The following is a 22,038-nucleotide window of genomic DNA, read 5'->3' on the forward strand; positions in this document are numbered from 1 at the left end:
GTTTCTGCAAGGTCTTTTTTAGGAAGCCGAGTGGATGGAGCCTAGGCTGGGAAAAATCACACACCTGAAGATCTGAGATGCTGTATATTTGAGATGTGAAGTAGTGAGTTTCAAGATGTGAGGCTACAGTGCTGCATTACCAGAAGTGGATTTCCTGTGTGAACTTTCTTTCTTTCTCTTTTTTTCTTTTTTTTTTGGTGGAAAAGATCTATCAAGCAGGTGTCATATTAAATGGACTAATTTTGGGACAGCACAACTTCTCCAGTTAAATAAGGATACTTTCAAAACTAAATGGTGATGGTGGGGTGACTGCTTTTCAAAAGATTGAATTGTTACATGTGACAAAAGCTGAAATGCTTCAGTCAGGTGTAGGTATGTCTTGGTCAGGACGTTTCTTTTGAAGTTGGTAGAACTTGGATTTCTGACTTCTTTTTTCTGCTTTTCAGTGTGTAACATAACAAAGTCATACTGTTTCAGTGAAAGCCATGTAAGGTTTAACTGATACTGAAGCATTTTGTATTTCTTTGTTACTGTTTTGAACTGACAGGCCACATACAAACAATGTGCTTTTAATAACAAAGAGTTTTAATCCTTGATTGCTACAGGTACATACATGTTTACTCATGGATATTGGATTTAGTAAGTTGTGTAAATTGGCCTACTATAGTCAGGCATCTTCTCTAGTGTTAGAAAATTGAAGTGTAATAAGCTATATTTTGTTGTTTATCCTTTTTAACCAAGATTAAACTACTGTATTTGAGAAGCCTTAATTTAAAAATGTTCCTGCTCCAGAATGCTTGACATAGCAGTTTTAATGCTTTGTAACATAGATTTTAAAAGCCCAGCTTCTCTCTCTCTATTCCCCCCCCTTCAATTTTCTTTGTCAGGAAGGGAATTATCCTTGAAACTCTGATTTGTGGTGCTATGTGCATCCCCAACAGGATCATCAACTCAGATGAGAGAGTCTTATCCAAAATGCTAATGACACAAGTAACACTTGGATGCTGGTTTTTGTTATCGCTGTCTGGTAGTGACTGCTACAGCACTTGCTGGCAAGGAGCACTGGGGCTTCGGACTGCTGCATGCTGCAGTGGGTTGCAAGTGGCAGTATTTTATTGTGAGACCTCTGCTGCCCTTGTCTCTGTAGCTAAACCTGTGCCTCTGCACCTTGGCTCTAACCTCTTTTTTTATTCCTTGAGCACTGGCAGAGAGCAGTTGTATCTCCTGGTTTCTCAGTCTCCTCTGTGTTTCTGCAGAGCAATGTGAATAGCCTCCCACCAGCTGGGAGAAACAATGGAGGAAAAAAGCCTTACTCAGCTCCTGTTTCCTTGCCCCTACTCATAAAACCTGAATAAGCGTGTTGCTTTTGGTAACAGCCGTCTCCTGAAAACAAGCAGGCTTTCTGGATCTTGCAGATTAGAATAATCCTAGGTGGCATTGTAGACTTGTTACAGTTTTCTTAATAAACAGCCAGATTTAGATGCTGGAAATAAATACAATTTTAGCATTTTGTTCTCAAGGAAGTGCACAGTGGGGTTTCTCTGTGTGTGTATGCATGAGATTTGTTATTGTGGGTCTTCATGGAAAATGTCAGGCTGGATAGATAATTTGGGGGAGTGAATGAGCGTTCTATATTGTCAAAAATCCCCTGCAGAAATGCTTTTTAACAGCTTTTTTTCTTTCCTGGAGTTTGCACCAGAATTTCAAAGCAGAACACCTGTTTCAGAACAGAATATGTCTATTAGTAGCAGAAGAAAGGGCAGGTTAGGCTAACTGAATTGAAATATGAACCTTTAAAAAGATGCTCACTTAAGGGCACCTGTATGAATGAAAGAAATCAGTTAGTAGCAGCTAGAGGTAAAAAGCAAACCAAGAGAGCAAAGATAACATTTTGAAGGAGATATCTGTAAATTTGTTATTTACCTTTATTTTAAAGTCAGTCTTGCTTTTGTGAAAGAGCACAATGAAACTCCAGCCAAAATTTTTCAGGACGAGCAGGCACGTAGGAAATGAGTGTCTTGTGTTTCAGTTTTACATTTGCCTCAGATTCTCAAGAAGTTTCTATTGAGCTTCTGCAAAATGTCTGTGAAGGAAAAAGGAAGCTGAGTAATGCACTTTAATGTTAACTGTTTTGGTCCTTAGGTTAACATAGTGAAAGCAGTGCTACTTGCTGCACGGCTGGCAGACTAATAGTAGAAAGGTCTATTATCATCTGCTTCCATTTGGTAGTTATGCACAGCCACTAATGTATTGAGTTCTCAACAGTAAACATTGTCAAAAACAGCATGGAAAAAACAGCACAGTACCATTTGTCTGTGGTATGGGCTGCCTTCAGTAAGGATGAAAAAATAGCAAACAAAAACCACAGATAAGGCAGTAATGTTTCAGGACTTGATTAAAATAGTTAGTAAGCAGGGGGGTTCTTTCAGGGGGTTCAAGGCTTCAGAGGGTTACTAAATTATCTGCTTTGGTTTGTGTCACATTTTCCTGTTTTACTGAGTTCTCTGCATTGAATCTCGTACCTTACCATGAAATATGTCTTTGGGAAGGGTATCCAGTTTTAATTTGGAGACTCATGGAAGTGAAGAACCACTGTGCTTGAAAAGGCTCTGGTGTCCTACCTCTGGTTCTTCTCATCAGCTTTGTTAATGCTGAGGCATTGGCTCCTGCTTTGCCTTTTGGCTAGGTCACTGGGTCTTCTGGATCTGCTGCTTTCTCCTTATGAAGATGCAGGCTGTAACAGGCATCTTCTAGTTTAGTTTGACAAATGAAACTTAAGCTCACAGGCTCTGAAATGCTAGAAATCTAATGTGTTAGATTAATATGCTGTGGGTATACGATGCACTGATTTTTTATTTATTTTTTATATATATATTTTGGTTTTTTTTTTTCATCGACTATGGTCAGTTGTCTTCTATGAACTTACTGTTGTGTGCTCTGGCTGATATATCAGAAATACAGTAGCACACCTGTGCTTCTTCCAGGTCTCATTTGTATTGCTGGGTTGTCTGCTAGATTTTGTGCTGGTTATTGTGGAGCTGTAATCTCAGAAAAGGCACTTTGCCTTTATCTGTGGTTTTTATTTTCTGAGACTCTCTCCTTTAATCCTTCTGGTTTTCATTATAAAGAACTACCAAACTCCCCACTTCCATCCCCTACCCTCCCCCATTATCAATTTCACCAATGCTATGTACAAAAGAGAAGGTGAGCTGTCTCTCTTTTTGATAGCATGTGTTGGGTCGCATGTGTTACAGCGTCTCACATGAAGCTAATACAGAGGTGTTGTTTGTTACTTCTCTCCATGACCATTCTCTGCAAGACTGGTCCTTTTTTCAGAAGTGCAACTTCAGTGGAATTAATTTGTTTCAAATGAAACAAAATGTGAAGGCGGCTGTCCTCTTTTTGTTTTTTCACAGTCTTGCCAATCTCAGTCTCCCAGAATTTATCAGGAATGGCTTACTGAAGGCTAATAGCTAGTGAATATTTTGTACATCATGCTTAGTGCATGTTGGTGTGAAATTTCTAGTGAAAAACTAATGTTTTGAAGTCAATAATCCATTTTTGAAATCCTACTGTATACTTTGATTATAACCAATTTTAAATAATGTATGACATGTATTGCTAAGTCAGGAAGTCATATAGGTGCCATATATGCATCATACACCTTTGCAGTTATCTTTATTATAAACAGTTCTTGCCTGAAAGATGAATCTTTGCTGATCTGCCACAACTTTTTCTCTGTAAAATCATGCTGAATAACCCTTTTCATATTTCTGTCCTTCACACAGTAAATTGTTTCCAGTATTGTCAATGGGTTGATACCAAACTGATAGCCATCTGTGTTTTGCTTGCCTTTAAATATTGCAGATCGGCTCTACCTTTTTTTGTCTGTTACTTTATTGATGTTCCTGTGCTTAATAATGGTGGAATGTCGTCAGTCAGTAGGAATACTGGTATATTGCTCTGAATTATTTTGGAGATGAAAGTGAAATAAGAACTGAGACTGTAGAATACAATTGGGAATTTTTAATAAGCAAAGTTCTTGGTGTTACCGTAGGCATGCTAGTATGTATAGAAAGTAATTTTACTTTTCTCTTAGGTGAACTCTGTCACTGAGGTTGTATCTTGAATTGTATGTCAGAAGTGGTTTGTAGTCAGCTTTTAAGAGTACTGTTTTATGTTGAGTTTGAACATTTACTGAGACTAATGGCTATTCTTTCTCAGTGAATCTCCAGTGACTTAAAAACATTTTGAAGGAGAGATGTGTTTTAGTTTTTTTTTTTTATGAGACCTCATCTGGAGTACTATTTTCAGTTGCAGGGCCCCCAACACAAGAAGGACATAGACCTGCTTGAGAGAGTCCAGAGGAGGGCCACAAAGATGAATAGAGGGCTGGCGCACCTCCCCTGTGAAGATAGTATGAGAGAGTTGGGCTTGTTCAGCCTGTAGAAGAAAAGGCTCCAAAGAGACCTTAGAGCAGCTTCCAGTACTTAGAAAGAGGCCTACAAGAAATCTGGAGAGGGACTTTTTGCAAGGCATGTAGTGCAAGGACGAGGTGGAATGGCTTTGAACTGAAAAAGGGTAGATTTAGATTAGGTATTCTTCACTGGGAGGGTGGTGAGGCACCAGAACAGGTTGCCCAGAGAAATTGTGGGGGCTCCATCCGTGGAAGAAGTGTTCTAAGCTAGGTTGGACCAGGCTTTGAGCAATCAGGTCTAGTGGAAGGTGTCCCTGCCCATGTCTGGAGGGTTGGAAATTAGGTGATCTTTAAGGTCCCTTCCAACCCAAACCATTCTAAGATTCTGTGATTTGCAGAAATGTTGAAGAAATTTTTAATCCTGACACTTGAGGGTTTGGTTTTAACTTTTCAGTTAAAATACAGACATTGTAGGCTGATTGTTGCATATGGAGCCAGTCCTTTCAGCTATGGAAAGTCCTCTATCACTTCGTGCTTTCCTCTGCAGAATTTTTTCCCTGGAAAAGAGGATATTTCCTCAGCTCAACTCTAATTGCTACAGAAACTATTAGGATAAGGCCTTTTTCCTCTCCTCTCAACTTTGAATTTGACTTTATTTGAAAACTCGTATTCTGTGCATTAACGTTACACATAATGTTTTTCGGTTTGAGGTAGGCTTAGTGAGGTAGATACAAATCTCTTCAGATCTGCTGTAGATTAAAACAGCCTAACATTGTTTCAGCCAGCTGTAAAGTTTCCTCAGATGTTTTAATTCTTTAAACTATATAAAAATGTTGTTTCTGCTTATTGCCACAAAGCTAAGGTCTTTTCAGTTGCTTTATTGTTCTTGATACTAATCATATTTAAAAATCCTATCACATATATAAGTAATTCCCACAGTGATATGCTTTGGTCCTGAATGTAAGTATAAATGTTTCTTGACAAGTCAGACGTAATAAAACCCAACAGTGTGTAATGGGCAGTTTTTTTTTCTGGTAGTAGTGGGATTTACGCTTTGTTTCCCTTCACCTTCAAATAAACAACAAAAGCAGTTACTATGCATTTTGCAAAATACAGAGGTTTAACCACCTGTTTTCAAGAGCTTTAAGCAGTATGTGTTTTTTCATATCTGTTAAAAATGAAGAGTAGAAGTTTTGTCCTGCTAGTGTTTCCAGGAATCCGTTCATTAGGCAAAAAGCAGTGTAATCAGTCCCTGAAATCCTGGTTGTGTCAGGAGAAGGGACACCTCCAGAGTCCTTTTCCAACAGTAAATTTAACCTGAGATGTAGATCTGCCAAAGCCGCTTGATTTTCTCTGAAAATTGAGACAGTGTAGCTGGAAATTTGGTGCTCCAGGAGTAGAAAAATGGGTAGGCATTTCCCAAAACATTCTCTACGCCTAATTATCCAGTTCTGTATGGAGTGACTATTCAAGGATTATTGTATTCCCCCCACCCCACCCCATCCTACAAGCCTCTGTACAGATCAGAGGCAGAGGATACAGAGCAATGGATGGGTTGTTTTTTTTTCCATATTCCTCATCATATTTTCATACACTAAATTGGTAGACTTGTTTCTTGCCTTGAAAATCTGAAGAGAGATTGCTTTTCAGAACACCATGGATGTACTATAAGATGTCCAAGCTGTAGAGAAGGGAAAAAAAAATTACTCCACTTAATGACTTTCAGGAAGGATAAGTAGAAACATTTATTTGCTGTGATGGAGTTAGAGCCGATGTGTCTTACCAGTGGGATGGACAGTGTGGTATTTACTTTGTGAATGTGTTGGTGTAGACTAAGGTATGATTATAATCAATAAGCTTTGTCACCAGCACTTTTATATCACTGGAAAGTGTTTCTCTACTAAGTGAATGTATGCAAGAGGAAATTATGGGAGATTTTAAGAGCGCTCTTGAGAGGCTGGTTACCTTGAGTGTCTAGGGACACCTTGTTAGTGTGGGGAAAAACATTGCTGTCGTATTTCAGCTAGTCACTTCAACCAACCAACCCCCCAGGCAAAAAAGAAAAATTAAAGAAAGTTAATCAAGAAATGACATGGTGAGCATCTCATGCTAACTGGATTCCGGGGTTTCCTGTAAACTCCAGAACTGGATTTTGGTAGGGTAGTCCTTCTCCATAGTTTTAATACATTTAAAGGCGAGTTCATCAGTATTGATACACTAATATACTACAGGTTGTACAAACCTGAAAGAAGGATTTACAAGTGCCGAAGGATCTAGAAGAGACGGATGATGAGTTCACAGTTGTTTCAGCTCAGGACCCAGTCTAGAGCTGAGGAAACTTGCAGTCTTCTGCCCAGGGTAGTTGCTGATACCTGTGGCAGGCCAGTAGCACTGTGTTGGAATGCCATGCAACAGTGGTCTGACACCTTCCAGCTGGAAAAGCTAGGTGTAACAAAATTACACTTTGACTCTTTTATATACTCTGATGAAGAAGTTTTTATATTGCATGCTTGAAATGACTGACCTGAGCTACATAAAGTGAAGAAGGATTTTAATGAAGGTTATTCTGGGGGTAGGGATGTGACTATTAAATCTCTTCTCCCTGCTTTTATTTGTGCTCTTTTGTCTTTGAATAGAGAAACAGTTGTGGCAGCAAAGCTGCTTTTAACAATAGTGTGCTGAGGTTGTGTTTTAAGCAGAAGTTTGTGATTTTAAAACAAAGCTCAGTGCTTTTTAGCAGAAACATGTATACCTCAGAACAGAAGCAGTGTAGTAAATTAGTCACCTAGTTGTCTGTTCTTCTGCTAAATCTTTTTGTTTTTCCTGCTCTGAAACTTCAGGAGTGTACAAAATTGAGTTTGTGAATTGGTCAGTCCAGCAAAGTAGTCTAGTTAATGTGTGGGTACATCAAAGATAAATGATGATTTATCAGTTGGGTGGAAAGCAGGCAAAAAAATATGTTAGCTGAAGAAGCATTTATACATTAGACATCTGATACTGCAGACTAATTTGGATTGATTTGCTGCAGTACTATATTTCTTGTAGGCTCTAGTACTGAGTGGTGATGTTGCTGAGATTTAAGCTGTTGATCATCCATTTCAAAGTAGCACAACACAACCAGATTATGTTAAACTTGGGTATTTTACATGCAAGTCAAATAAAACCACAGCATTTTAAAAGGATGCTAGCTAGTTCTAGTGATCATGCAGGATATGGAAAATAAGTTTAAAAGAAACCAAACCAAAACAACAAACAAACACAAATAACAAAACAGTATATCCTACAGCAGTAGCTAAAAGCAGTTTTGTGTTTTATGTCTTTCATGTCCAGAAATCTGAAGGTTCAAAAACTCAGGCAAACTAAACATAAAACTACAAATCTAGCTATGTGTGCATCCTTGTGATGTGTTTTGAGCAGTTTTTATATTGAGGCTAAACAAAAGCTAAATCTGTTCCATGTGCTTCTGTATTCTGTTTGTTTTTCACATTGATTAACTAGTGAACTATTAACAGTACAAAAAATTCAGTAGTAGAACAGCAGTGTCACTGGCAGCGTAAAGCAAAAACTTCTTTCAAGTAGTCATCAGTCAAGGATTATTCGGAGAGGTATTTCAAACTTTGGTTTAGTGTTTGATGTGACAGTGTAGTTTTATTTTTCATATTTGCTGTCACTGTGAACCTGCACTTGGGTACAAACTTACAAAAATTTGGAAGAGCCTAGCAAAGCAGACGTATCTTCTGAAGAGGTAACCTTTGTGCTGGGAATGGTCACTTGGCTCTGCTGAGCTGAGAAGGGAGTTGTGTAGTATGGCACCATTTTTAATGCCTTCCTGGCTGTGCTTGCACATGCAGTCATTATGATCATTCTGAGGAACATTTATTGTGTATTTTGAAGAAATATTTTGCTTATATGTAGTGAACTTGAGGACTTGGGGGAGCTGGGCTTGTTGCTTGTATGCACTGTACTCACGTAGACACATGTATCGAAAATCCACTGCTTCTAAATATGTAAAAAGTGCAGGAAATGTAGACTTAGTGTGTATGTGCAGTGATGAAATGGAGAAACAACCTCCATCTCATAGAAAATAGAAATAGAGCCATTTGGAAAGGTCTGTGGGCTAGATTTAATTTTCCTGCTAGGTCATTCCTGCCTTGGCCCCTAACTTCTGTTGTCTCAGGTTACAGCTCTTGCATACTGGAAGCAGAGACTCCAGCCCTGATAACCGTCTGGGAGCTTGTTCTACATGATGATGTTTAAGTGACTGAAAAATAAGTGCTATAAAACATGTGTCTAATGAATAGTCTGATGTTAAGGTTGTAATGTTGAGCACTCAGAATAGGAAATGTTTTATGCCTGCCTGTACAACCATACTATCTTTCCTTTGTGGTGCTTTATTACTGTATAGTCTTTAATTACATTGACTTGCATAACTGTGTGTGGTCATGGTTAAACTGCTAAGTAAAAGTTACTTGAGGTTTGAGATGTTTTTCTAGACTGTCTTGACATTATCACTGAAAATGTGGCTTTTATGTGCTGCATTTTTATTAACTATTAAATGCCAGTGGTTTGATATAATAAAGCCCCCTTGAATAGAGTATACTCCCATTTGTTATCTGTTTTGAAGAAAGGGATTTAAATTAATTTAAAATAATTTAAGTAAATTCAAAAGTTGATTGTATTATGAATTTCATATAGCTTGTTATATTTTGTTAGTAATGAACCAAATATATTAATTTTATGAATATTTATGCTTGTGAAATGAGCCTTTTTATAACTTGCTTATTTCATTTTCACTACTTTATGTTTCAGTTGTGCAAGACTTGCAGATCAGCATCAAAATGCAAAGAAGCTATTTTAATTGTTTATAAATCTGAAGTGGAATGGAATTGCATACCATCAAACAATTTACTTCATTGCTGATGCTAAGAGATTATTTAACATGTACTAATACTCCTAAATTTTTTAGTTTAGGGAGCTGGTCAATTCTGAGAGCTCTTTTAAAGTGCTATTCCTTGTTTGGCTTTCCAAACCACAAGATGTATGCACTCGAAGTTAAATGATTTTTTAAGAGAAAGTCTCATAAGGCTGCATGGGGGGTGTTGAGCTGAAGACACCTGGCTATGGTTAAAACGGACTTGGAAGGAAAATATTTGTCTGGCATCCTTTGACTCATCTCATTTATGTAGTGAGTATGGGGCCATTGCAGATTCATGTGGCAGTGTGCTGGGTCACTTGGTAGGCATTGAGTGAAAAACTTGGTGTGACTGGATTTAGCAGTAGGAGTGTTGTGACAGGAGCATTTTGATGTGTCCAGGCAAAACCTAATTGACCTTTTAAAAAGGAAGGGAGTGAGGAGGATGAAGGGAAGAGAGAATTTCCAAGTATAAATGGAAATTAAAAAGAACTGTACTATAACACTTTAAATAATTCTTTATCATACAGATATTCTGTTATTATTGTAATAAAACCCAGATATTTCTTTCCTCTCTTACAGCAGGACTCATCTACCGAATAGCTGAAATGTAGCAGGAATTGTGTTTTGAGGCATTTCTGCATGTGGCTTTAATGTTACATGATAGGTAACATCTGGAGTAGTTGAAGTTAACAGGCTGAGGTTCAATACTTTTTTTTTTTTTTTCCCCGTGTTATCGTGTTTTGTAAATACCATCTGGTAAGCCCCTAAGTCCCTAAGTTCGGGTTTTGGGTTGTTTTGTTGTGTTTTGTTTTTTTTTTTTTGAAAACAAACCAACCGACCTCTTCCCTCCTCATTTACCACATTTGTGTGGTTTTTTTAAAAAGAAAAAAGCCCAGCAGCTTGGGGGTCTAAAGGAGACATACCTAGGTGTTACTGCTTGTTGGTTTATTTTCAAAAGTATGGGGCTTCTATGGGATACTGTACATCCAAGAATAAAAATGCATAGTTCTGCTATTTGCGTAGCTGTTACTCCTGAAAGCGCATCTGGGGGGGGGGGGAGGGGGGGTTGAGTACTTTATGTCTGAACTAAGGCAGTGGCCCTGGAGGGGCTGCCACAGATTAAACAGGAAATCACACTACAAATTGAACTCAGAACTTTAATTCCAGCTCACCACTTCAGCCCCAAGAGCATTCACTCTCTTTTCTCTGCAGATAAGCTACCCAGCTGAAAAAGTACCTTTATCTGGGGGTAAGCTGCACCCACATCATACTGGGACTTCAGGGGAACTTCCTTGTCCTTCATCCCTTACAAATTGAAGTTTGCTGCTGGGCAGTTGTGATAGTTGGCAGTAGCGTGAGCTGTTCGCTTCTGAGTTACTGTCGACTTATGTTCTTGTGGTTCATGTTTCTCCTTGTCCAAAACACACACTGCATGCAGTGTGCTCTTTTGAGGTGCAGCTGAAAAAATTGCTTCAGCCTGAGAGATCTGCACTGTGAAAATTCCTCTTGTAAGGTTATGGTATCAGTTCATTGGAATATATATTGCATTTGTAAACCAGTAATTTTTCATACCATTTTCAGCTGGTGCCAAAAAGTATGGCCAGAGCACTAACTTGAGTTAGTGTTGCTAGAGAAGTGTATACTTCAGAATTGGGAAACTTTGGTTTATTTTATTCAAGAAGTGCATGTTCTAAAATCATGTAACTTTCTGCACTTTGTGCCCTTTTTACTTCTTTTTTTCTTTTTTTTGGTAAGACTTTTGGAAAGGCTGCTATCTGAAGTGACAGCTTTAGTTGAGTGTAACATGTGCAGCAACTGAGATCATCTGTTTCCAAGGTTGCCCCAACCTTTCAGTCTATATTCAGTAGCTAAGATTGAGTGTCTGTGTACAGTAACTAAATTAAACTGCTCTTCAGCTCCATCTTCAGGCTTATATTCTCTGTAAGGTCCTGTCAGCAGAAAATGCACCGTGAAAGGGGGGATGAATGGTGAAGAGGTTGTGGTGGCTCTTTCCATAAACATGAGGGAGCTTCAAGAGTGGATTAGATCAAACAGTACTTGATAGGCTGTTTCCAACAAGATCCTCTGAAATCTAGTGTTGCCTCTACTATGGATGATACTGGAGACAGGTGATGCTTTGTCACCATGCAAACCAGGCATGCTTGGTATCTGGCTTTCAGGTGGTCAAATGTAGGTGACTGGAACAGTGTGTGAAACAGTTGTTACTGAAATTGTGTCTGTAGTGAGAAAATTGAAATGAAAGAACTTTTTCATGTCAGATCACTGATAATGTACTCATTCTAAGGAGTAGGTATTAATTGTGAGTTGAACCTGCTTACTTACTGTGCAGTATCAGGAAGGTTTGTGAAGCTTTTAGAAGTAACCGGGGGGGGAAGGAAGCATAGAGAGCTGTGGTATTGTGGAGGGGTTTTTTTTGGTTGGTGTTTTTTTTGTGTGTGTGTGTGCTTTTCGGGGTTGTTTTGGGGTTTTTGGGGGGGGTTTGTTTGTTTGTTTTTTACTGTGTTTAAGCTGATGCCTCCCTGGAAATGTTGGATTTTGCTCCTTCATGTAATAGTGCCACTAGTGCAATGTGGTCAGTGATACCAAAAGAAAGCATCCCACTATAAGCAGAAGCTGCTGCATGTACTAGAAGCAAGAGGGCAAAGGGAAAGACAGCAGTGTGAATTTGGTCTGCTAAAGGTATATTTACAGAAGGAAGAACTGAGAACAGGAAAAGATTTTAACACTAAGCTTTTCACAGTTTATGCTAGTATATGCAGCATGTGGAAAAATAACTTTGGATGAGATTCAATTCCTAATATACTCAGTTACTATATAAAGTTTAGGATCAATATGTTTCTTAATTCTTTTAAAATTAGCTCACTGGATTGTAAGATCACAAGGACAGGTTTTTACAACACTATGCATCAGCTCTGCCTGGTGATCAAAATTTCACATTAGGAATAATAGGATTTTTTCTTCTTAGAATATAGGTTTTGTGTGTCTTATGTGCCTGAGTTGCTTTTTCACCCCTCTTCATTCTTGATTTCTTGCAAAGTCTTTGCCATTTTTGCTTTTGTCCACAATAATTGCAGATTTTCCTTAGTGGATGTGTTCATGAAACGTTCTTAGCTATACATGCTGTTTTGAGACACAGGAGGCAAGTGGACATGACTGGTTGTGCAGAAAATCTGTGGTGGAGGTAGATTGCTTGCTTCAGATTTCCAGAGGTAGAGTGATCGATCAGGTGTTGTCATTTTATATCACTCAAATCCTTAGCAATTTACCTTGTAATATGGCACACAGAACTCAGTGAATTGCCATTAGTGGTTTTGGATGTTGACTGTGATATGAATAACAGATGAAACAAGAATGCTATATCCTCACAGAAGACCTACTATCTGATTTCCATGTTCTGTTTCTGTTTTTTTGCTCATCATATCAGAACCTCTTTTCAAATAAAGATACTTAATAAAAAGGCAGATTATCTGTATAGAAACAGTGTATGCGCATCCAGAAAAAGATTGGAGTGGCAGAGCCTGTGCACGAAATAATATTAAAAACTGGGAATTTTTTAGTGACTGTTTTACAATGTCAGTTTGATTATGGCCTGAGTAACAGATTTTAAGATTTTGGGAATGCTAAGGTACATACGAAGTATTTTATTACTTAAGCTAATTGAACTATCTCAGAGTAATGAGTGACAAGATGCAGGGAAAGTTTGAGAATGAAAATGTGGATTTAGAAGAAATACAGTAATGCATCATGTGATTTTTTTTTTTATTTTTTTTTTACCCAGTTTTAATAATTGTATGATGGCTTTTGACTAAAAAGTTTGTGTTGAAATTGCTGACTATTGGGTAATGTAAGTGGAGATTCAGTGTATTAAATGTGATGTATGGATGTCTGGAACTTACAGTTCATACTTAAATTTATATGATTCCTGCTTTTTATTCAGTTGAGAAATACATTCTTTGTATAATGGAGGCAGATGAAATCATACTTGGCTTTTTCTTTGTGCCACTTGAATGTAACGCGGTGTCCTGCATGGTGTAGGCTGAGGGGGCTGTTGCAGAGCAGTTTTTAAGCAGGTCTGAATTATGGTTGTTCATTCTTAGTTTCTGTGTGCCAGCACTCTGCCTGTATGATATGCCAGTTGAGGAAGCAGATCCAAGAAAGAAAAATGGGAGGAGGAAGGGAAAGGATTATTAGTTTTTGGGTGTCTCCTTCTGCCTGTGCTGGCCTGCTGCCTGGCCACATGAGCACCCATGCAAGCACAAAGGAGGGGCAACGCTGTTTGGCTAGGAGTGGGCTGTGATCTTGGCAACCTGTGTTCTCATTGACCTTAATACCCATCATTAACGTAACACCAGGATCTGGCCACGAAGTGTTGATGCTGTGATAATGTGGTTTTACAGTTTTTGATTGGTACAAAGACTGAGCAGAACAAATCTGTGCAAGTTGGAGATGAACAGAAATCAGAGTAGAAACATTCTGATTCTTTTCTGTTCTTACAACCAAGCACTTTCTAATTCAATTTTAGGTAAGCTTGGTCTGAATCACTGTCCTTTGGTGTCTGAACATTGAAAAGCAGACAGTAGTAGAAATTCTGTGTAGTGAAGACAATGGAGGAGTTGAGTTTGGAACAGCATGCATGATTTTTAACAATTTGAGGATAGTGAACCTTTGCAATTTGACTTATTTAGTCTGTTCTGAAATGTCTTTGAAGACAAAGGATTGCTAGTAGCTCTAAGTAAAGCCCCGTTTAGAAAGTGATAGATGATGCTATAGACATGTTAGATTCCTTGACTTTTAATCCTCCGAGATGTGAGCTGACAGCATTTTTTCAGAGCTGTTGAACGAATCTACATTGCCTTGATGTGACAAGTAATAATACCAGTGCTGAATATGCTGGACTAGCAGTTCTCGCATGCGCAAACATTAGAGAGGGGTTTCTGTGCAAGACCTAAGCTCCTAAACTGATAAAATGCCCCTGGTTCCTCTCTCTTCCTGGCTGGGTTAGTTCCAGCATTGCTGGTGATAGGAGAAGGGAGCTGGTGGCAGATAGATAGTAAGCCAAGAAAAGAAAGCAATAGAGATGGGAGAAGATAAAAGAAGGCAGAGATAAAGATGTGAAGAGAAGGACTTGATGGAAGGAGGACTCAACTGGGAAGGTTCCAAATCACTGCTTTAGGTTTTATGACACTGGTGATATCATATGGAAGATTTACAATTGTCCTATTGTTCCACCAAATTTAAAGACATTTATGTTCTTTAAGAATTTTTTTTTTTGTAAGCATGGAAGGTTTCTCTGCCTAATTGTCTCTTAGATTACTAGTGAATATATAATTCAGTTAAAAAAGTCACTGACATAATGGAATCTTTTGAGTATTTTTCCAGTGTACACTACGTATAAAGAGATGGCGGGGGGGGGGGTGGCACATTTGGGCAGAAGATTATGGAAGCTAAGCTTTCAGTAAAACTCTAGTTGTGCTTCTGTATCAGTTCTTAAATTTTCGTCGTACCAAATTTCACTAAAATAAAACTTTTCTAATCTTTACATATTGTAAGCTATAAACTTGTATCTTTTTACTAGAATCAGGGCAAATCACAAATCTGCAGTTCAGGTGATGTGGATTTTATTGCAGGGGATGAAAACACTCCTCAGCATTACATTGTCTCATTTGTGGTGGCTTTGTAATTCAGAATTTGTCATTCTGTTGTTCTGTGCTCTGTCTGGACTGTGGAATTAAGAGTTGTCTCTATCAATTTGTAGCTGTGATCTTTCGTTTGCCCACATGAAATTTCCTCTGCGGCCTTTTAGAGCAGAATCCCAAAAGATGACTTCTGTGTTCCATTTATCAAGTTTCTAGTATGTACATTAAAAAAAAATCCCAACAACTGTAGGGAATGTGAGGGAGCGAGCTTATAGGCTGGCTTTCTGTGGAGCAATGCCTAGGTGTTAGAGGAGAGCTGAAATGGAAATTGTCTTCTCTAGTGAATCTTCCTGGGGAAGATTTCCAGAGTAGCTCCCCTCTTGTTAAACTTAGAAATCCTCGGGTTAGAGCTACCATATATCATTTTTTAATGTTGTATGTAGGGAAGTAACAGTTCTGGGAAGTAGTATGTTTTCCTGGTCTGGTGATTGGGTGGAAATCCTCATGAAAAACCCATGCTGCCTGCAGCTCAGAAGCAAGGCATCTCTGGGTGAAAGAATAAATGTGTTATTTGACTCCTAGAAAGCAGGGCTGCAGCCTAAGGGATCTGGAAAGAAGGCACAGTGCTGAAGGCAGCAGTCTCAGAGATGTGCTTCAGCTCATAACGGAACATTTAGAAATGAGTTTGTTTTTTGAATAGAATAGGTAAGAGTAGGTTCCTGAAAATCAGTAGTGCTTTTATAAAGCTTAAAAGGTTGGGGAGTTCTTGCGTTTGGTTTGGGAGAGGCCTCTTTAAAGCACCACTGTAGTTTCCCAAGTTGAAAGATGGGGAATAAAAAAGGAAGAAAGGTGCTATTATGTTAGAAAAGGGGATGGATGGTAACAGCACTTAGATTCAGCCTACTGTTGTTCTCCAGGACTATAGGGGGCAAGATAAAAATAGCAAGGGAGGGAGGGCAGGCTTTTAAAGGAGAATACAGTAATTGAACCTTTTAATTGGAAGCTTGCTCCCTTTTTACTTAAAACTGTATCTTTACGTCACAGCAAGCAAGGGCAGAGCAAGAAGAGGAATTCATCAGTAACACTCTATTTAAGAAGATTCAAGCTCTGCAGAAAGAAAAAGAAACACTTGCAGTAAACTATGAAAAGGAAGAGGAATTTCTCACTAATGAGCTGTCAAGAAAACTGATGCAGGTAAGTGGTGCCTTTCCTGACATTTCTCCCAAGAGCCTCGGGACCAACTGCCTGGTGGCTGAACTTTTTTGTTAGTGTGACTGCAGTCAGAGTGATGTAGTCAGGTTGTAGCTGTTGTAAAGCTGATGCTTAATAAAAGCTAAGTACAAGAAGTGTAGTAAGTAAGTGTTTTTTAATATGTTGCTTTAAAGTTTCCATCTGCAAACTCATGGTGTTGAGAAACTGAAAGTTGGTACAGAGGTGCAAAGGAATGGATGTAGCTTAAAGTAAATGTTCACTGTCTCACAGAAAAGAGTTACTGGTTAATTTAAAATGTTAATGAAACACACTTTTTTTCTGGAATATTTGATATTTAACAGGAGTCTTGAAATATTGAACTTTATATACAAGAATATGCAGTGATGCTTGAAGGAGACTGTCTACATACAGATACTAAGTTTATCCATACTTTTAAAGAAACCAGTTGCTTCTCTTGAATTAAAACACATCAGTTGTGTGCTAAAAGTAAAAAGTTGAAGATGTTGGGACAATTTATGTCAGAGGAACTTCTTTTCATTAGCAAAGTTGCTAATGGTTTGAAAGTGGGTAAGTTTTGAAAGTGTTGTACATGCTTGCCCTATTCTGATAGAGTCGCCTAAGTAACTGCTTTTGGCCTCTCTCTTAGGAAATAGGGTACTAAGGTAAATTGTTGGTGTGATGCACTGTGTTTTTGTGCCATTACTTACAAGCTTTGTCATGAAAAACTAGTCAATTTGAAAGAACCTAATTTGTATGTCGTAAGCATTTATTATGTTCTGCGCCTGGAGTCTTGAGGCATGTTTATCTCTACAGTTAGGAAATACACTGTAAACAATGTTAGAGCTAATCCTATCTAATGCTTTTGCTACTGAAAACTGATACTTACTGTGGCTTTGTCTGTTTGGTGCCTATTATCACATAGTAAGTTAAGTATGAAGATAAAATATTATCCATCTAGTATTACTATTTCCCTTTGCTGTTATTGAGGACTGACAAGAATGTTTCTGAATAAGACATGCATTTCCTTTCAAAGCCATGCATTTTTATGAAAAACAGAGAAGCAGATGGTAGTAAAATAGGGACATTGAGTGTTCTTTTCTAATAGAAATAAGATGTAGATATTGCTGTAGGAAAAGTTTCCCACAAAAGTCTCTTCAAGTAAAGGGAGAAATTGTTGAGCAATGTTCACAGGATGGTTGAGGTTAGAAGGGACCACTGCTGTCATCTAGGCCAACCTCCGTACTCAAGCAGGGTCACCTAGAGCACATTACTCAGGTTTGTGTCTTGATGGATCTCAATTATCTGCAGAGAAAGAGATTCCACAACTTCTCTAGGCAACCTATTTGAATGCTCAGTCACCCTCACAGTAAAGAAGTTCTTCAAGAACTCAGGTGGAACTCCCTGTTTTTTAGCTTATGCCCATTGCCTCTCACCTGGCACCACCAAGAAGAGTCTAGCTCAGGGGGCTGAGGTGAGGCTGACTGGCCTGTAGTTCCCAGGGTCATCTTCCTTGCCCTTTTTGAAAACTGGGGTGATATCTGCCTTCTTCCAGTCTTCAGGCACCTCTCCTGATTGCCATGACATTTCACAGATGATCAAGAGTAGCCTCGTGATGATGTCTGCCAGTTTCCTCAGCACTCGTGTGCATCCATCAGGGCCCTTGGACTTGTGAATGTCAAGTTTGTCTAAGTATTTTCTGACCCAGTCCTTCTCAGCCAAGGGAAAGATTTCCCTTCTCCCTGGTCTCCTGGGTCAGGGATTCTTGAGGGCTGGCCTTGGCGTTGAAGACTGAAGCTAATGTTTAGTTGAAAGGGGTATGTGGAAACTGGTTACAGAACCGTTTACCTGGGACTGTTCTATATATTGTGTAGAGCAAAGTAAAACTTAACTTTTTTAAAGTAAAAGCATGAATTACACTTGGTTTGGCCAAAGAGTTTTGAACTCATGTAGTGACCTTGCATACAAATTCGTTCTGCACAAGTTCTGCAGCAGCTAAATTGATATATCTAGTAATTGCTTAAAATACGCTTAGCCTTTTTCCTAGAAGTCTGTTGAGATTGCTTTAAAGCTGTATCTTTAACAGTTCTTTAATCACTAATATTATACAGAATAGGTTCACACCTTAAAGGGTGTAACTTCTTTCTCACTAGTGGGAGAAATATTCAGAGAAGCACATAAATCTGAAACAGATTGCATGTATAAAACTGATGAAGTTACTCTCTCCTGTACAGCAGCTGAAAAAAGTTCTCAGTTATGGATTCAATGTCGTCCTGCAAACATTATCTAGCTTTCAGTTGGCAAGCTGCAAGTTTCTGCTGAAAGAAAGTAACTACATAGCTGTAACTATAATAATGTGCAGGTAGAATTCTGACCACCACCTGCTGTTATTAAACAGTATCTCAGCCTACAGACTTACACTTCATTTCACATGGCCTTCCTGTAGGTCTCATTTAGCATTTGATAAATGTGGTCATGTCAACCAGAAGGTTTTAAAAGGTGATTCTTAAATGCACCTCTGTTCCTAATTGTTAGTCCTACAACTGTGGAGTTTCTCTCATCATCTTAGGTAGCAGTTTTTGGAAGTAAATTCTGAGTTTGACTTCTGTTTAAATATTGACACAGCTTACTTGGAGAACTGATGTCAAAATCCTGTTGATGTTGGTAGTGGTTGTACCTATGAGGGTGAGTGGCATGGACTGTCTTGCTTACAGTTTCACCTCTTACCTGCAGTGCACAGAGGAGAGGATGTTAAGGGATATATCAAAGCTCTAGTGCAAAGCATATTTAAGCTGTGTCAAAGGAATCTGCTGGCTCAGCAGATTTTGTAGTCCACACATCTGGGTGACTTTTCAAACCTGGCTCAAGACTTGCAGTACAGGTGGAGGACTTGTTTGTTTGCTCTAAAACAGTTAATATTAAAACTAATATTCTGTTTGTGTGTATGCTGAATGTAGATCTCATTTCATGGCTTGATTACGTCTTTGATGTGAAAAACTTGCTGTGTAATGCAAAAAACTATATGTAAATGTATTCTTCTAAACATTAGCAACATGCTTATAAGTTATACAAAAGAAATTGTCCTTTCCCTTGAAGAGCTTACTTGTAGAATTAGGAAACATTTGAATATTAGAATATGTTTCCACAAAAATAATTTTCTATATAGTGATCATGGATCTAGTAAGTTGATATTAGAATATTGGTGAGTTGCAGACAATTTTCTTAAGTAGCATAGAACTGAAAATAATACTGACATGGATTTTTGTTTTCGGAAAGCTTATCTGTTTGGAAATTTTGATTTTTTTTATTTTTTTTTCAGTTGTGAATTCTGGAAGTTGTACCCATGTTGACTGCTAGATAAAATGTCTGAGAAGAGAAACTTCTGATACTACAAATAAACTCATTTTGTGGGCATTATTAGCACATATCACATAGTCAACTGAGTATTTATTATGATATCTTTTCTAGTTCGGAATACTCTTCCAATTATGTAGGTGAAGTGCTAAATTCCTGACATGTTTTTCAGATAGAAATTTAAAATAATTACAATTTACTTTATTTTTTCCTGAGATTTGAGTGTGCCAATACTTACCATTACCTACTAGAATGTAGCCATTCTGTCTTTATTAGAGGATTTGAGACTGATGAAGCAGTTACAAGGCTAATAACAAATTGGTAAATGCCCACTTCCTTTTTTGGTATCTTGACTCTGGAGAGAATTCTAGCTGAATTAGATGTAGACATGGGATGATGACAAAACCAGAAATACAGTAGTCTCCAGTGGAAGTGTGGACAGTAATTGATTGCTCCACTGTTCTTTGCTATTTGGAGTTAAACTCTTAATCTCTTGTGTTTGCCAGGCAACACTGGTCTGACCTGGAACTAGACTTTCAAAATCCATGCTGTCAGACATCGTGCATCGGATGGCTTCCTGCTTTTTGTATGACTAAGGGAGAAAAAAATGCATATGGATTTGTTTTGTCTGGGACTTTGCTTTTTGGAACAGAGGGAGGGGTGTACTTCTGGTAAACTGCATATGATTTATAGTCTCTTAATTTTTCGAATGTTTGCTAGTCTGTGGCTGTGTCAAAATTACTGCCATATTATTCAGTTGAAAGCCACCTAGCAGAGGGACCTTTTTCAGAGTGCCTGTGTGTTTCTTGCTTTGTCAAATCTTTGTCACAATTGTAGGGGTTTGTGCATCACATTGAGTGGCATCTGGAATGAGCTCTCAGGATGTTAAAATATTTTAAATGCGAAAGCCGTCTGCCAGAGCATGAGCTGCCAGGCTTCTCATTAACAGCATAACAAGAGTTTCCCAGTTCAGCATGGTGTGCATTGCTATTATAAAACACAGTTACATCAGGTTTTCAATATTGTAAGAAATTAATTCTGAAACATTTTACTGTATGACGGATTGATTCTAAACATACACAGTAGCACATAAAAAGAAGGTGTTTTCACTGGAATAAAACTCTTCCTGCTGCCAGGCTTTCTGGTGCCATACCATTGCTTGATATTATCTGTTTATAACTGTGTGGCATTACCTTTTACTGCCACTATAGTAAATGTTTATGCTTTTACTAGTTAAATTTCCTTTGTTTAGCATAATTTTTAATTTGCTAGGCTGAATGATAGGGAGAGGAAGGAGCCCATGCATCTCAGCAGAGGCTTTTGAAGTAGACAGAAGCTTTTCATCACGTACATTCCTGATAAAGTTCTTACAGGCCTTGTATGTATTCCCCATATTTTCCCATCTACTTTCTCTAATGAAAATTTTGTCTACCTGATGAAGGCTCTGGCAAGTTTGGAATAGTATTTTTAGAGTCCTCTGTCCGTAGTCATTATAGAATGGTAGCAATATTTTGCAGAGTATCATTAGAAGTGTTTTCATGCAGCCTCTGTGCTTACATCTGTGGATGTGGACTTGTTGAGATTTTGTTTTGAAATTTAAAGTAGTATATCTTGAAAATTTTATCTTTTGTGAAACAAGGCTGCTCAGAAGAATAATTAAATTTTAATAATATTTGAACTTAAAGACAATTATTCCTTAAATCCTGCATCATGCCTTTTCAAAATCAACTACAGATTTTTTTTTCAATATCTTTATACTTTTGGAAGTGCAGATTGGTCCAAGTGTCTGTCCTTGAAAGTAAAATGTTTCAACATGCCAAGATAATAGCATAATGTGTAGTCAGGCAGATTAATTGGGAGGCTATACAGAACTATTTCTCATGCAAGTCTAATTCTTGACAATCCTTGCAAAAACTGTATGTGTGTAAACATTAGCTATTACCTTTCCTGATCTCCAAAATGCAATGAGTCAGCTCAAGGATGCAAATGTGATTGTGCAGAATAAACAGAGTCAGCGCATCCGTCGTTTATTTGATGAACATCTGGACATAAATAGGAGGCAAACTGCTGATACAGATTTGTTAATAAATAGGACTTTCCGGATGCAGCAAAGGAGGAATTGGACAACATTTGAGGGCTGGAGTACTAAAAATAGGCTGTTCAGTACAATGTACAAGATCATAGTCTGGGGGATAAAGGAGGGCTATATTTTTAAGGGGGTGCTTCATCTATTACCTTCGTTATTTCACGAAACAACTTTTTGCTGTCCCAGAATAAGCCAGTATAGTAAGGAAGTAAGGTAAGTGTGGTCCTTCATTGTATCAGGAAACTTATTTCTGTGGAGATAGAAGGACATTACTGCACTTCTATAGGACTTAGCAGAAGTAACACATGTACTTTTTCTGCTGCTTTGTATTTGATAACCCCATTCTCACTTTAAAGTATCAGCTGTCTCTCTTGCACCTAATCCATTTCTGATCTTACAT

At 38.2% G+C, this 22,038-nt stretch overlaps 1 protein-coding gene across 1 annotated transcript in view; it reads left to right on the forward strand.

Annotated features, from left to right (window-relative positions):
- The window catches only part of CCDC6 (coiled-coil domain containing 6), a 47,793-nt gene that overhangs the window by 3,452 nt on the left and 22,303 nt on the right, over positions 1-22,038 (forward strand). Inside the window, exon 2 of the mRNA XM_061449021.1 lies at positions 16,034-16,183. Coding sequence (XP_061305005.1) covers positions 16,034-16,183 — 150 coding nt within the window. The remainder of the gene's footprint in view (positions 1-16,033; positions 16,184-22,038) is intronic.

Source organism: Pezoporus flaviventris, unplaced genomic scaffold, assembly GCF_033815535.1.
Source record: "Pezoporus flaviventris isolate CSIRO_AGI_PZ_B2104156 unplaced genomic scaffold, CSIRO_AGI_Pfla_v1 ptg000001l, whole genome shotgun sequence".
NCBI lineage: Eukaryota > Metazoa > Chordata > Aves > Psittaciformes > Psittacidae > Pezoporus > Pezoporus flaviventris.